Source organism: Heterodontus francisci, chromosome 5 (assembly GCF_036365525.1).
Source record: "Heterodontus francisci isolate sHetFra1 chromosome 5, sHetFra1.hap1, whole genome shotgun sequence".
Classification (NCBI taxonomy): Eukaryota; Metazoa; Chordata; class Chondrichthyes; order Heterodontiformes; family Heterodontidae; genus Heterodontus; species Heterodontus francisci.
In genome coordinates this window covers 16,898,325-16,915,340 of record NC_090375.1, presented here as the reverse complement: position 1 = coordinate 16,915,340, position 17,016 = coordinate 16,898,325, and the positions used below count along the sequence as shown (strand labels likewise).

The 17,016-nt window shown below is 45.5% G+C and overlaps 1 protein-coding gene across 4 annotated transcripts in view; it reads left to right on the top strand.

Annotated features, from left to right (window-relative positions):
- stk3 (serine/threonine kinase 3 (STE20 homolog, yeast)) overlaps window positions 1-17,016 on the top strand; it is a 761,988-nt gene that overhangs the window by 586,734 nt on the left and 158,238 nt on the right. For all 4 annotated transcript variants that reach the window (XM_068031157.1, XM_068031154.1, XM_068031155.1 and 1 more), the window contains one exon: window positions 4,053-4,228. In XM_068031157.1, the coding sequence (XP_067887258.1) occupies window positions 4,053-4,228 (176 nt within the window). The remainder of the gene's footprint in view (window positions 1-4,052; window positions 4,229-17,016) is intronic.

Sequence of the window (17,016 nt, the reverse complement as noted above, 5' to 3'; positions counted from 1 at the left end):
GGTGGAGCACTGCCTAGAACTGTACTCCAGGGAAAATGATGTCACTGATACCGCCCTCAATGCAGTCCAGCCTCTGCCAGTTATGGACGAACTGGACGAACAGCCAACAAAATTGGAGCATAGTAACGCCATCGATTCTCTAGCCAGTGAAAAAACCCCTGGAAAGGACAGCATTACACCTGAAATAATCAGGAGTGCCAAGCCTGCTATACTCTCAGCACTCCATGAACTGCTTTGCCTGTGCTGGGATGAGGGAGCAGTACCAAAGGACATGTGCGATGCCAATATCATCACTCTTTATAAGAATAAGGGTGACCGAGGTGATTGCAACAACTACCGTGGGATCTCCCTGCTCAGCACAAAGGGGAAAGCCTTCGCTCGAATCATTTTAAACATATGCCGTTCTCCCTTCACTAGCTACAGGAGAAATGCCGTGAACAATGGACGCCTCTCTACGTTGCCTTCATAGATCTCATCAAAGCCTTTGGCCTCGTAAACAGACGTGGTCTCATCAGACTACTAGCAAAGATCGGATGTCCACCAAAGCTACTAAGCATCATCACCTTGTTCCATGACAATATGAAAGGCACAATTCAGCATAACGGTGCATCATCAGACTCCTTTCCCATCCTGAGTGGTGCGAAACAGGGCTGTTTGCACCTACACTGTTTGGGATCTTCTTCTCACTGCTGCTCTCACATGCGTTTAAGTCTTCAGAAGAAGGAATTTTCCTCCACACAAGATCAGGTGGCAGGTTGTTCAACCTTGCCCGTCTCAGAGTGAAGACCAAAGCGCAGAAATTCCTCATCAGGGAACCCCTCTTTGCTGACAATGCCGCATTAACATCCCACCCGAAAGAGTGTCTGCAGAGACTCATCGACAGGCTTGCAGCTGGCTGCCTGCAATGAATTTGGCCTAACCATCAGTTTCAAGAAAACGAACATTATGGGACAGGACGTCAGAAATGCTCCATCCATTAATATCGGTGACCACGCTCTGGAAGTGGTTCAAGAGTTCACCCACCTGGGCTCAAACATTACCAGTAACCTGTCTCTCGATGCAGAGATCAACAAGCGCATGGGAAAGGCATCTGCTGATATGTCCAGACTGGCCAAGAGGGTGTGGGAAAATGGCGCACTGACACGGAACACAAAAGTCCGAGTGTTTCAAGCCTGTGTCCTCAATACCTTGCTCTACGGCAGCGAGGCCTGGACAATGTATGTCAGCCAAGGGCGACATCTCAACCCATTCCATCTTCGCTATCTCCGGAGAATGCTTGGCATCAGGTGGCAGGACCGTATCTCCAACGCAGAAGTCCTCGAGATAGCCAACATCCCCAGCATGTATGCCGTACTGAGGCAGCGGCGCTTGAGATGGCTTGGCCATGTGAGCCGCATGGAAGATGGCAGAATCTCAAGGACATATTGTAGAGTGAGCTCATCACTGGTATCAGACCACCGGCCATCCATGTCTCCGCTTTAAAGACGTTTGCAAACGCGACATGAAGTCTTGTGACATTGACCACAAGTCGTGGGAGCCAGTTTCCAGTGATCGCCAGAGCTGGCGGACAGCTATAAAGGCAGGGCTAAAGAGAGGTGAGTCGAAGAGACTCAACAGTTGGCAGGAAAAGAGATAGAAGTGTAAGGAGTGAGCCGACTGGAACAGCCCGACAACCAACTTTATCTGCAGCGCCTGTGGAAGAGTCTGTCACTCTAGAATTGGCCTTTATAGCCACTCCAGGCGCTGCTCCACAAGCCACTGACCACCTCTAGGCGCTTACCCATTGTCTTTCAAGACAAGGAGGGCAAAAGAAAGGAACAGGTTCTTGGGGTGGTTTGTTCACTTCTCCTGGAACCAGTCCAAAGTGTACCACAGCTCTTAGGAATTCACTTTGATTTCCTTAATTTCTCAGCGTTTTTCTGCAGTATCAGATCTCTCAGATCTGGACTTCCAGCTTGAGCAGGGGCCTGTCTCAAAACAGAAACACCCCTGGTTCCTCATGGCCTCTTTGCTCCTGTCCAGCTGTTTTCAAAGCCAACAGCTTTCTCTGTGACCAACAGCCTGTCTGAAGCCAACAGCTTTCCAAAAGCCAACTGCTTGTCTGTCAGCAAGCACACAGATCAAAACACCAACAGGCATCGCCTGCATCTATCTCCATAGCAGATGGTACATGTGGAATGTGCCAGATATCAATTTAAACTAATTATTTCTAACTCCAAATCTTCTCTTTGATCTGTGAAATCACATGAATAATTTAAACTCCTGAGTGAGGCAGCTGCAGACACACTGTATCCTCAAGAAGTTCACAGAGGTTCCAAATGTTTAGGGTCTTCACACTTCCCATTATAACTTAACTAAATAAATGCGGGCTACCCTTTGATTTGTAACCACCCTAGGTTTGTTTGCCAACTTCTTAAACCAGGTTTTTTCATTTGTCTTGCAATTAAAAAAATTAATTCCCAAATTAAAAGTTTCCGCTAGAAAATTAGGTGATTATAATACCATCCAATTAAGGATGGCGAGGAGGCTTCCAGTGCTGGAGGTCCAATATGAGGCCCTCCAGCACTGAGAGAGTGGCAGCCCACCATCAGAAGTGGGAGCTTCTAATGCAGGTAAGAGAGAGAGAGAGAGAGGGCACCTCTCGATGGAGCTTTTGAATTTTCTGAAATAAAAATTGGCCACAGTTGTTTGACCGCCATCATGGAGGGGGATTTCCTCCACAGGGCAGCCTGTGGCCACAGCTGTGACCACCTCGATATGTCGGATGTGGGAGGTGATTTAAAAACGATGCTGGAACGTTGGCCCCTTCGTCTGCTGCCGGGCGGCTGTCTCCATGCATTGGCTGGATTTCAGCTGCCACGAAGGGCCCACTGGCTGAATGGAACATAGGCTTGCGGGCGAGTAGCTGTATCGCCCTTGATCCGGCATGTTTCAAAATGGCTGAGAGGCAGGAACAGTGCAGCCAGTGTCAGAAAATTGCGAGCCCTCTCACCTCCGGTCCCACCTCCTCAGGTGATCAAAAATTCTGTCCTAGATGTCAGTCTTTTCTATTGAGTGAAAATAAAAGATTAAAACGAAGCAGAGGTTAAAGTTTTTCTACCAAGGAGTGAGAATTACCTACATATCTCGCGGCAGCTTATCTGTCCACTGGGGATGCTGCATTGCTGGTACAAGGTCACTTTAGGTAAAAGAAAATTCTGTGAATGCTGGAAATCTGAAATAACATTGTCAGCACTGACTCACTTTGTTTCAAAGCTGTTCTTGTCCTCAGTTTCATTTCATCCTTTGCATCACTGGAGGCTTTAACAAAGAAACTTTTCTTTCTTCCTCTCAGGCATCAAGCTTCAATGGATCCTATATATCCTGAGTTTCTTTTCCAGAATTTCCTGTTTTTATTTCACCTTAGAAAAAATACTATCCAAAAATAAAAAGACCACGACGTTACAAAGAAAATACTTTTAGGAAAATAAATTGTCCCTAATGAGAGAAACATTATCCAGAGATTTATCTTTTCCTATATTAATAGCAATGACCAGTTTAAAAAGAAAATGGTCATTGCATTTTCACAATTTTACTGAATTATTAAATGTATGTCCTGTTAATAGCAGAAAGATCTCTTTCTGCCAGCTTACCCCTTTATGCGTAATAAAAAAACTTCAGAATATTAATTAAAGTGGAAATCTTTGTGAGTCGGTTTGTTTCTACAAGTAATCTTCACAATAATTAAGTGCATTAGTAATTTGACTATTTCTCTTAACTTTTGCATGGAAGTGGAATAGAGAGAAAGGAAAGAAAGTAATTGCCTTTATGTGTTGCCTTTCATGACTTCAGCGTGTTCTGAAATGTTTCACAGCCGGTTAATTATTTTGAAGTACAGTCACTGTTGTTTGTCCCTTATGTTAAGGTTTTATTCAAAAAATCTTTCTGCACTTCTGTGTCTCTGCTTCTGTAGAGAAAATATTTTCATTTGTTTATATTCTAGGATAAAGTAAGCATAAAGTAGGACAGTGGACACTTGTAAAAAAAAAAATTGCACGTTTTTTTCCTTGCAGGGAATGAAGCTCCAGAACAGCTGCAAAGACCAGCCTTTATGGATTATTTTGACAAACAGGAGAAAAATACTAACCCTCTGGGAAATTGTAACCAAAATCTGCAGGAACCTTTCCACAAATCAAAAAATCCTTTCCCTGATAATTGGAAGGTACCACAAGATGGGGACTTCGACTTTGTAAGTAGAGATTTGAAATGTAATAATCTTATGTATAATCTCCCTAGCAGAGAGATAATGGCTCTCTGTGCCATTCATCATAAAATATTTTGCTGATGTGATGTAAATACATGAAAGCAAGAATCACTGTGAGGGTCATATCGCTCATACAAGAGCAACGTGCTGCAGATGCTGGAAATACTCAGCAGGCCTGGCAGCATTTGTGGAGAGAGAAACAGTTAATGTTCCAGATCGGTTACCCGTCATCAGAACTAGTCAGTTAGGAGGAACAGATGACTTTGGAACCATGGTTTCCAAAGCTTTCCAACTCTAGGGTTTTCCTCTGCTCATGTCTGGATCTGTTGCGGACTAATTGGTAGAAATTGATTGTCAGGATTAGTCAACAACTCTATTATCATTGTATCATATGGCTGCCAGTTTGCTGAAGATCGAACTGAATGGACTTTGGTATGTTTTTCGTCCAGCAATTCCTATGTTCCTATCGAATTAGATAGCAATATCTGCTTTAAAACAGTGTGAGCTAGTCGTACCAGGTTATGCTGCCAACTTCATATTTGTGTCTGCTTAGATAAAGTGGAGCTACACTTCCTGGAATCCAAATACTGTTTGAAGATTTAATGTTAGCAAAGAGCTGACAGGGCACTTGGCACATGGATCACCTGAGAATCTTTGGAAGTTTGCTTTACATCAGTTGCAGTTGTGCTGTGGCTAGTTTGAAGCAAAAGTGTGTGAGCCTACCACTTCTAACATTCAGTGCACCATTAATCTGGTAGCTTCACTGCCTACTTTACTCCCATTTTTGCTTTACAAAGACAATTTTGAGTCTGTGCATAAACTGCAGTATACCTGGGCCAGATAAAGTACTCCTGTAATTTAGCGTTCATATGATTATAATGGTAACTGTAGATTTTAACTATCTGTCAATACAAAAAAATTTAATTGACTATCCTGTATGCCAATTTGAATTAGCTTGTTATGTGCATGTAGCACATGTAATTAAAAACCTAGTAGCAGGAAACAATAAGGGGTCACCCATTTAGGACTGAGACGAGGATAAATTTCTTCACTCAGAGGGTGAAGAATCTGTGGCATTCTCTACCCCAGCGGGCAGTGGAGGCTCAATCATTCAGCATGTTCAAGACAGAAATCGATGGCTATCTGGATCCTAATGACATCAAGGGATATGGGGATAGTGTGGGAAAGTGGCATTGAGGTAGATGATCAGCCATGATCTAATTGAATGCCGGAGCAGGCTCGAAGGGCTGAATGGCCTACTCCTGCTCCTATGTTCCTATGTTCCTATATTCCTAAATCTTCTCTGCACCCTCTCCAGTGCCTCTATATCCTTTTATAATATGATGACCAGAACTGCATGCAGTACTCTAAGTGTGTTCTAACCAAGGTTCAATACAGGTTTAGCACTGATACCTTATTTACCAGAGGGCAGTGGCCTTCACCTCCATTGCTGGATTCACCCAGGTGCAGGACATCATCGATTGTACCCATGTGGCCATCATGGAACCCAGTGACCAGAGAGTCAGATTCATCACAAGAAGGGCTTCCACTCCCTCAGTGTTCAGCTGGTCTGTGACGACAACAAGAGATACCTCCATGTGTGTGCTTGCTTTTCTGGCAGCTGCTAAGACTCCTTCATCCTCTGCCAGTCCAGGATACCGCAGCTCTTCACTGCATTCCCCCAAACGTCGTGGATGATTCTAGGGGACAAGGGATAGCCCTTGAAACATAGAAAGAGTAGGAGTAGGAGTAGGCCATTCAGCTTTTCGAGCCTGCACCGCCATTCAATACGATCATGGCTGATGATCCAAACTCAGTACCTGTTCCCGCTTTCTCCCCATATCCCTTGATCCCTTTAGCCCTAAGAACTATATCTAACTCTTTCTTGAATATATTTAATGATCTGGCCTCAACTGCTTTCTGTGGTAGAGAGTTCCACAGGTTCACCACTCTCTGGGGGAAGAAATCCCTCCTCATCTCAGTCCTAAACAGCTTACCCCTTATCCTTAGACTGTGATGGGATGGCTACTCAACCCTCTAAGAGAACCCAAGACAGAGGCATAGAGGCAATACAACCATAACAATTTGCTCACTAGAACAACCATCAAGCAGACCATCAGGTTTCTGAAAATGCGGTTCTGGTGCCTGGACTGGTTGGGTGGCGCTCTGCAGTACACTGCTGCAAGGATCTTGCTCATTGTGGTCCACTGCACTTTCTATAACGTGGCCCGCCAGAGAGGTGTAGACTTTGAAGAGGATGAGGCCCTGGAGGGACCTGGAATAAGTGGGCTGTCTTATGAGGAAAGGTTGGACAGACTGGGCTTGTTTTCACTGGAGTTTAGAAGAGTGAGGGAAGACTTGATTGAAGTTTATAAGATCCTGAACGGTCTTGACAAGGTGGATGTGGAAAGGATGTTTCCTCTTGTGGGTGAGGCCAGAACTAGGGGGCACTGTTTTAAAATTAGGGGTCGCCCTTTTAGGACAGAGATGAGGAGAACATTTTTCTGTCAGAGGGTTGTGCGACTTTGGAATCCTCTGTCCCAGACGGTGGTGGAGGTGGGGTCATTGAATACTTTTAAGGCAGAGGTAGATAGATTCTTGTTAGACAAGGGAATCAATGATTATCGGGGGTAGATGGGAGAGTGGAATTCGAGACACAAACAGATCAGCCATGATCTTATTGAACGGCGGACCAGGCTCAAGGGGCTGAATGGCCTACTCCTGTCCCTAATTTGTATGTTCATAAGGGACACAGCTCATTGGAGGATGAGGGGGAGCAGGATGCGGAAGAGGAGGCGGAGCGGGGAAGATGCAGAACAATGAAGTGCCCCGGCTACACAGGGAAATGACCAGACTTGGCGCAGGGCTTGAGGGCCTTGTCAGGATGCCATCAATGTCAGGGTGCATCTGATCCAGGCACGTTTGAGCTGAGCCACTCTGGCCCAGGAGGAACAGCGTGGTATTGAACTCACTCTGAGCTGCCTATGCTAACACTTCTGGGCGGCACAGTGGCGCAGTGGTTAGCACCGCAGCCTCACCGCTCCAGCAACCCAGGTTCGGAGTTTGCAAGTTCTCCCTGTGACTGCGTGGGTTTCTGCCTGGTGCTCCAGCTTCCTGCCACAGCCAAAGACTTGCAGGTTGATAGGTAAATTGGGCATGGTAAATTGACCATTGTAAATTGCCCCTAGTGTAGGTAGGTGGTAGAAGAATGGTGGGGATGTGGTAGGGAATATGGGATTAATGTAGGATTAGTATAAATGGGTGGTTGTTGGTCAGCATAGACTCGGTGGGCCAAAGGGCCTGTTTCAGTGCTCTATGACTTCCATTGAAGACACAGCCTGGAACATGTAAATAAACTCTTTCTTTCTGCCAACGGAAGATGCACATCTGCCCAGAAGTTTGTCCATCACTGTAGATGGACCCTTTGCTCACCTTCACCATTTCATACCTCTTTGTACCACCATTAATAAAAAGAGGCTCAAATGGCTGCTTTCAAGTGTCAATATTTACATGGTATCCATAAAGAGAAACAGTGCTCAATTATGGGTAGAAGACACCCCAGTGATCCACTTAGTGCTCTACCTGACGCGGTGGCCTCTGCACTCAGCTACTTCTCATCTGTACCCACAACTGCTTTTGCCTCTGGCAACTCCTCCTGCACACCAGTACTGTGCTCATCGCCCAGTGTCATCCTATCTAACTGCATGCGAGGACCCACCGACGTGAATGTATCTGCGCTGGTAGAGGGTACACTTGTAAGGTGTGACCCTGCCTCTTCAGAGCTGTGTTGTGGCTGCTCTTGGCTCAGTAATGGTGAGAGAGATGTTCTTATTGCCTCGATGTCTGAACTTGTGGGAGACACAAGAAGAATTAATGAGAGAGCAGAAGCCTTTGCAGTGCTGAGGTTTCCCAATTCAGCTCAGTCTTCAGTATGTTGCCAGACTGGGTGGAGTGCAGTGCACCTCCTTAATGACCGTATTGCATTCTCTAATCACCATCTCCGCCGTGATGCCTATTTTGCCTCGCTGCGACTCTGGCGATGCCCATGGCTCCCTCCTCTTTGATGATAAACATGAAGGTTTTTTTTAATTCATTCATGGGATGTGGGCGTCGCTGGACAGGCCAGCATTTATTGCCCATCCCTAATTACCCTTGAGAAGGTGGTGATGAGCTGCCTTCTTGAACTGCTGCAGTCCATATGGGGTAGGTACACCCACAGTGCTGTTCGGAAGGGAGTTGCAGGAATTTGACCCAGCGACAGTGAAGGAACGGCGATATAGTTCCAAGTCAGGATGGTGTGTGACTTGGAGGGGAACTTGCAGGTGGTGGTATTCCCATGCATTTGCTGCCCTTGTCCTTCTAATTGGTGGAGGTCACGAGTTTGGAAGGTGCTGTCTAAGGAGCCTTGGTGCGTTGCTGCAGTGCATCTTGTAGATGGTACACACTGCTGCCAATGTGCGTCGGTGGTGGAGGGAGTGAATGTTTGTGGATGGGATGCCAATCAAGTGGGCTGCTTTGTCCTGGATGGTGTTGAGCTTCTTGAATGTTATTGGAGCTGCACCCATCCAGGCAAGTGGAGAGTATTCCATCACACTCCTAATTTGTGCCTTGTAGATGGTGGACAGGCTCTGGGGAGTCAGGAGGTGAGTTACTTGCCACAGGATTCCCAGCCTCTGACCTGCTCTTGTAGCCACGGTATTTATATGGCTACTCCAGTTCAGTTTCTGGTCAATGGTGGCCCCTAGGATGTTGATAGTGGGGGATTCAGCGATGGTGATGCCATCGAATGTCAAGGGGAGATGGTTAGATTCTCTCCTGTTGGAGATGGTCATTGCCTGGCACTTGCTTGGCACGAATGTTACTTGTCACTTATCCGCCCAAGCCTGGATATTGTCCAAGTCTTGCTGCCTCCCGTCTGGGTTCTCTCAAGGGCATTATGAGCTAGTTTCTCCTGCAAGGACAAAAGAGAGCATGATCAGGAATTTCTGGCCTCTATTCCATGATCTGCCATAATCCTGTTGAATGGAGGAGCAGGCTTGAGGCACCAAGTGGCCTACTCCTGCTCCTAATTTGTATGTTCGTATGTATGTATTACCAATGCCAAATGCTCTTCTTCATTGGAAGCTGCAAGTTTCAGTGCTGGTAGATCCTCAGCAGCACTATGGCTCTGAGCCAGTCTGAGGGGTCAGTAAGTGCCCTGGGTGCCCGCTCCTCCCATGTTCAGGAGCAGTAGGCGGCCTCAGGCTCCTCAGCTGGTGTGTCTGCTAGAGGGGGAATACCCAGCGGCTAGTCCTGAGGGTTCAGGGTTGCAGTCACCTTGCCAGAGCGAATCAGATCATTGAACCTCTTCCTACACTGGATTCAATTTCTGCGCACCACACTCAGTCTGCTGACTGTTTCAGCTATCTCCATCTAGGCCTGCCTGTCCCTTATGGCCTTGAAGAGGACCTTCAGGTCCACATCAGCGAATCGAGGGGCTGCCCTGCCACATGTTCCAGGCCTCTGTCTCTCCTGGCACATTCTATGATTCTATGATCTCCCAAACTGAAGTTAAAGCACAGTAATGGCTGCTGTGATCTGTTTAAATTGGGCCTGTGCTTGGATATTCCCGCCCCCGCCCGCTAACCTGCTGCCATACCTGTCTCCAGGCTAGTTATGGGGGTGCCCCTGTGAAAATCGGGGCCGATGACTGTTATCTCCCACCGCCCCCCCCCCCCCCCCCCCCCCACACCGCCCTGCCGGCAGGTTCGGGACCTGGAAATGGTTCCAACTTCCGTTTCCTGCCCCCGGAAGGAAAATCCTGCCTAAATGTCTGCCGTTCCCTCTCCCTTAGGCGTGCTTCTGGATCCTAGCCAGTCCATCTTCTGCACTCTCCCAGCTTCAGCCTCTGACTGTCTCCCAGCAGCAGGCAGTCAGCTCCTGAAGATTTTGGAGCAGTGAGAGAAATCGACAGTTACTTTCTTTTCAGCTGTTTGGCATTGGAAGCTTACTTGGGGTAGTTCAGTGAAGAAGGAACCAGGATTGGAACTGTGACCAAGACTGGGATGGATACTGATTTTCACCTCAATCTCGCACAAACCTGTTTCCCAACATTTCAAGCAACATTTTTAAAAGTAGATAAGTGCACAGTGTGTCCAGAGGTGCCACTAGGGATTGGGATCTGATCAATCTTCTGGTCCATTATTTGTGTGAGTGGTTTTGTGGTGGGTGGTTGCTGCGGCTGCACTTGCCAACAAAGTAACAGTAATTACATTTCAGAAGTAATTTCTTAGCTGTAAAATGTTTTAGGGTGCCCTGAAAGGCAATGTATAAAGTTCTTTCGTTATAATTTAGAAAAGCAAATTGTTTTCAAATGTGGCATCAAGGTTAAAGGGGCAATGGCAGCATGGATATGAAATTGGCCAAGAGACAAAAAGCAGAGAGTAGTGGTGAATGGTTGGTTATCAGATTGGAGGGAAGTGTACAGTGATGTCCGCCAAGGGATGGTATTAAGGCCATAGCACAGAGTTTAGTGCAGTTCCATGTTATTGACAATATTGAATGAATAACACGTCTCCATCTATCACAAACCTATGGGCAACATTCCCTCTAATTTATTTTTGTTGTGTGTGACCTATTCATTTAAGTGTGTCAACCCTTTAAATTTTTTTTGCACGCCATGCAGGCATGGTAACTTAAAAGGGTCAACTTGTGCTCAGCCTGTGTGGGAAATTCTGAGTTACTGTGTTCCTGTTCAACTGCACAGCATAGAGGGAACATGCATGTGGGGTAGAGTTTCCACGATATATCAGTGCGAAAATTCAGATGAAATCAGCTGAACCAATGCAAAAGATCAGGGAATTTTAAACATGTGAGTTACAACTAAAACCACTTATTTTTGTGTTTTCTCTGCTGTTGTATGCTGGATCAAGATTCAATTTGCCGAGATCAGACCCTACCCACAAAACTCGTCATACCCACACGTCGATATTATCCAATTCCACAATTGCTCTGGTTCCGAGGGTCTTCAAATTGTGCACATTTCCTTAGGCACACAGGCAATAGCAGACGCCTTTTGAAAGTCTCTACATATCAAAAAACATTTAATTTACAAAGAAGCTGACTAATGTACACCAATGCAATTATTAAATGGGTGTGGATAGTTTTTTAAAGTAATTTTCAGTTCTTTTTAAATCAGGTTACTCACAGAAGGACTGGACGTTCTCATTAAAAAGGCTTATATTTGGTGATAACCTCAATTTTAGCTGTGTTAATAAAACTGCACCAAGTTACCGTGCTTAAATACATCAAGGAATACTTTTAATGAGATAAAAAGGAAACAATTACATTCAATTACACTGCCCAATTGTGCTGGTTCATTGAAGATGTTATGTTCATGATTATGCAAGTGAATTTTAGCAGAACATTGAACTGTAATCTAACCAGCAAAATTTCCCAATTGCGCCCAAAGTGGAAATTCTACCCCAATATACAATGCAAGCATGTAAAATTGAGACTCATGCGGATTCGGGTATAAAAATATTTTTAAAATGGCATTTTTGTGAGGGTACTGGTAATTTTTTTCAGTTACTTAGAGAAATTATTTAATGGATGTTTTGGTTTCTCTGTAACTGGGCACAGCCATTTATTTAAACTAAATGTGGTCAGTGAGAAGTGTTGCATTTTATAGCAAATGGCTTTTGAAAATTGTAATTAAATGCACAAATCAGCAAAGTGATGGAAGGGATTATCGACAGTGCTATCTTACCAATAACCTGCTCTTTGCCGCTCAGTTTGCGTTCTGCCGGGACCATTCGGCTCCAAACTTCATAATAGCCTTGGTCCAAGCATCGAAAAAAGACATGATTTCCAAAGGTGATTTGAAAGTGACTGCTGTTGACATCAAGCCAGCATTTGACTGAATGTAGCATCAAAGAGCCCCACTGAATACGAAGTCAGTGGGAGTCGAGGCAAATCTCTCCACTGGCTGGAGTAATACCAAGCACAAAGGAAGATAAAAGCAAAATACTGCGGATGCTGGAAATCTGAAATAAAAACAAGAAATGCTGGAAGCACTCAGCAGGTCTGGCAGCATCTGTGGAAAGAGAAGCAGAGTTAACGTTTCGGGTCAGTGACCCTTCATCGGAACTGACAAATATTAGAAAAGTCACAGGTTATAAGCAAGTGAGGTGGGGGTGGGGCAAGAGGTAACAAAGGAGGTCTAGATTGGACCAGGCCGCATAGCTGACCAAAAGGTCACGGAGCAAAGGCAAATAATATGTTAATGGTGTGTTGAAAGACGAAGCATTAGTACAAATTAAGTGTTAATACACTGAATATTGAACAGCAGCAAGTGCAAACCTGAAAAAAACAGTGAGTAAGCAAACTGAACAAACTAAGATGAAATGAAATAAATGCAAAAAAAGATTGTAAAAAATGTAAAAAAGAATGTAAAAAGAAAAAAAAGTCACTAAAAATGAAAGTAAAATGGGGGGCTGTCATGTTCTGAAATTATTGAACTCAATGTTCAGTCCGGCAGGCTGTAGTGTGCCTAATCGGTAGATGAGATGCTGTTCCTCGAGCTTGCGTTGATGTTCACTGGAACACTGCAGCAATCCCAGGACAGAGATGTGAGCATGAGAGCAGGGGGGAAGTGTTGAAATGGCAAGCAACCGGAAGCTCAGGGTCCTGCTTGCGAACTGAGCGGAGATGTTCCGCAAAGCGGTCACCCAGTCTGCGCTTGGTCTCCCCAATGCAGAGGAGACCACACTGTGAGCAGCGAATAAAGTATACTACATTGAAAGAAGTACAAGTAAATCGCTGCTTCACCTGAAAGGAGTGTTTGGGGCCTGGGATAGTGAAGAGAGAGGAGGTAAATGGGCAGGTATTACACCTCCTGCGATTGCAGGGGAAGGTGCCATGGGAAGGGGACGAGGCGGTGGGGGTAATGGAGGAGTGGACCAGGGTGTCGCGGAGGGAACGATCCCTTCGGAATGCTGACAGGGGAAGGGAGGGGAAGATGCGACTGGTAGTGGCATCACGCTGGAGGTGGCGGAAATGGTGGAGGATGATCCTTTGGATATGGAGGCTGGTGGGGTGAAAAGTGAGGACAAGGGGAACCCTGTCACGGTTCTGGGAGGGAGGGGAAGGGGTGAGGGTAGAGATGCGGGGAATGGGTCGGACACGGTTGAGGGCCCTGTCAACCACAGTGGGGGAAAATCCTCGGTTCAGTCCAGGACATTACTGCAGGGGTTCCTAGGTCTAACCATCTTCAGCTGCTTCATCAATGACCTTCCCTCCAACATGAGGTTAGAAGTGGGGATGTTTGCTGATGGTTGCACTATGTTCACTTCCATTTGCAACTCCTCAGATACTGAAGCAGTCCACGCCCGTATGCAGCAAGACCTGGACAACATTCAGGCCTGGGTTGATAATTGGCAAGTAACATTTTCACCACACATGGCCAAGACATCTCCAACAAGAGAGAATCTAACCATCTCCCCTTGACGCTCAATGGCATTACCATCACTGAATCTCCCACCATCAACATCCTGGGGGTCACCATTGACCAGAAACTTAACTGGACCAGATACATCAATACTGTGGCTACAAGGGCAGGTCAGAGGCTGGGTATGATGCAGTGAGTGACTCACCTCCTGAACCCCCAAATACTTTCCAACATCTACAAGGCACAATTCAGGAGAGAGATGGAATACTCTCCACTTGACAGGATGAGTGCAGCTTCGACAACATTCAAGAAGTTCAACACCATCCAGGACAAAACAGCCCAGTTGATTGGCACCCCATCCATCACTAGCACACAGTGGCAGCAGTGTGTACCATCTATAAGCTGAACTAAAGCAGCTTGCTAAGCCTTCTTCAACAGCACCTCCTAAACCCGCTACCTCTACTATCGAGGAGGACAAGGGCAGCAGGTATATGGGAATATCACCACCTGCAAGTTCTTTTCCAAGTCACACACCATCCTAACTTGGAAATGTATCATTGTTGCTGAAAAAAGAGACATGTTGTTGAAGCTTTTCATCTTGCACTCATCAGAACAATCTGCAAGAATAACCAATGTAAGGGAAAACAACTCAGACTACATGAGAAGAGAGTGCTGATTGGTTGGCAGGTGAACTCTGATTGGTAGAGGTGTTGCCATAGAAACTCGAGAGAATACAGGCCCAGTTCTCCCAACCTCTCTTCATAGGACAGTCCCGCCATCCCGGGAACAAGTCTGGTGAACCTTCATTGCACTCCCTCTATGGCAATAATATCCTTCCTAAGGTAAGGGGACCAAAACTGCACACAGTACTCCAGGTGCGATCTAACCAAGGTTCTATACAATTGAAGCAAGACTTCACTACTCCTGTATTCAAATCCTCTTGCGATAAAAGCTAACATACCATGAGCCTTCTTAATTGCTTGCTGCACCTGCATGTTAGTTTTCAGTGATTTATTGACAAGGACACCCAGGTCACTTTGTATAGGGCCACTCAGCTCCTGACCTCATTATAGCCTTGGTTCAAACATGGACAAAAGAGCTGAACTCAAGAGGTGAGGTGAGAGTGACTGCCCTTGACATCAAGGCAGCATTTGGCCGGGTACGGCATCAAGGAGCCCGAGCAAAACTGGAATCAATGGGAATCAGGGGGAAAACTCTCCGCTGGTTGGAGTCATACCTCGCGTAAAGGAAGATGGTTGTGGTTGTTGGAGGTCAATCATCTGAGCTCCAGGACATCACTGCAGGAGTTTCTCAGGGTTGTGTCCTAGACCCAACCATCTTCAGCTGCTTCATCAATTACCTTTCTTCAATCATAAAGTCAGAAGTGGGGACGTTCACTGATGATTGCACAATGTTCAGCACCATTCGTGACTCCTTAGATACTGAAGCAGTCCGAGTGAAAATGCCACAAGACCTGGACAATATCCAGGCTTGGGCTGATAAGTGGCAAGTAACATTCGCGTCACACAAGTGCCAGGCAATGACCATCTCCAACAAGAGAGAATCTAACCATCTCCCCTTGACATTCAATGGCATTACCATCACTGAATCCCCCACTATCAACATCCCTGGGGTTACCAATGACCAGAAACTGAACAGGAGTAGCCATATAAACACCAAGGCTGCAAGAGCACTCAAGAAGTTCGACATCATCCAGGACAAAACAGCCCGCTTGAATGGCACACCATCCACAAACATTCACTTCCTCCACCACCGACGTACAGTGGCAGCAGTGTGTACAAAATGCACTGCAGCAATGCACCAAGGCTCCTCAGACAGCACCTTCCAAATCTGCGACCTCTACCAACAAGAAGGACAAGGGCAGCAAATACATGGGAACACCACCATCTGCAAGTTCCCCTCTAAGTCACACACCATCCTGACTTGGAACTATATCGCCATTCCTTCACTGTTGCTAGGCCAAATTCCTGGTGCTCCCTTCCTAACAGCACTGTGGGTGTACCTACCTTACATGAACTGCAGCGGTTCAAGAAGTTAATTAGGAATGGTCAATAAATGCTGGCCTAGCCAGCAACGCCCACATCCCATGAATGAATAAAAAAAATCTCTTTCTAATCTCTTACAATTTAAGAAATACTCTGCACATCTATTCCTCCTACCAAAGTGGATAACCTCACATTTCTCCACATTATATTCCAGCTGCCACATTCTTTCCCACTCACCTAAGTCTGTCCAAATCCCCTTGAAGCCGCTTTGCACCTTCCTCACAACACGCATTCCCACCTAGTTTTGTGTCATCCGCAAACTTTGAAATACTACATTTGGTCCCCACATCCAAATCATTGATAGATATTGTGAACAGCTGGGGCCCAAGCACTGATCCCTGCAGTACCCCACTAGTCACAGCCTGCCAATGTGAGAATGACCCTTTTATTCCTACTCTGTTTTCTGCCTGTTAACCGATCCTTAATCCATGCCAGTAAATTACCTCCTGTCCCACGTGCTTTAATTTTGCGAACCAACCTCCTGTGGGGGACTTTATCAAAAGCCTTTTGAAAATCCAAGTATATTATGTACACCAACTCCACTTTATCAGTTCTCTTAGTAACATCCTCAAAAAACTCCAACAGTTTCGTCAAACATGATTTCCCATTCATAAATCCATGTTGACTATGCCCAACCAGATAATTATTATCCAAATGTCTATTTATCATATCCTTTAGAATAGATTCTAGTATTTTCCCAATGACTGTAATTCCCTGTTTTCTCTCTCCCTCCCTTCTTAAATAGTGAGGTGGTATTTGCGAGCTTCCAATCTGCAGGAACCGCTTCAGAATCTATAGAATTTTGGAAGATGATCACCAATGCATCCACTATCTCCATAGCTACTTCTTTCAACAATCTGGGATGTAGAATATCAGGTCCTGGAGACTTATCAACCCGACAGCCCCATTAATTTCTCCAATACAACCTTCTTACTAATACTAATTTCCTTCAATTCCTCATTCCACCTAATCCCTTGGATCTCTCATTCTGGGAAATTTCTTGTATCTTCCTCAGTGAAGACAGATACAAAGTAACCATTTAGTTTCTCTGCCATCTCTCTATTCCCCATTATAAATTCTTCTGACTCTGCCTGTAATGGCATTTGTCTTTGCCAAACATTTGTTTTTTACATACCTATAGAAGCTTTTACGTCCGTTTTTATATTTTTTGCTAGCTTACATTCATATTCTATTCTCCCTTTCTTTATCAATTTCTTCATCCTCCTTTGCTGTATTCTAAAATCTTTCCAATCCTCAGGTTTCTACTATTTTTGACAACT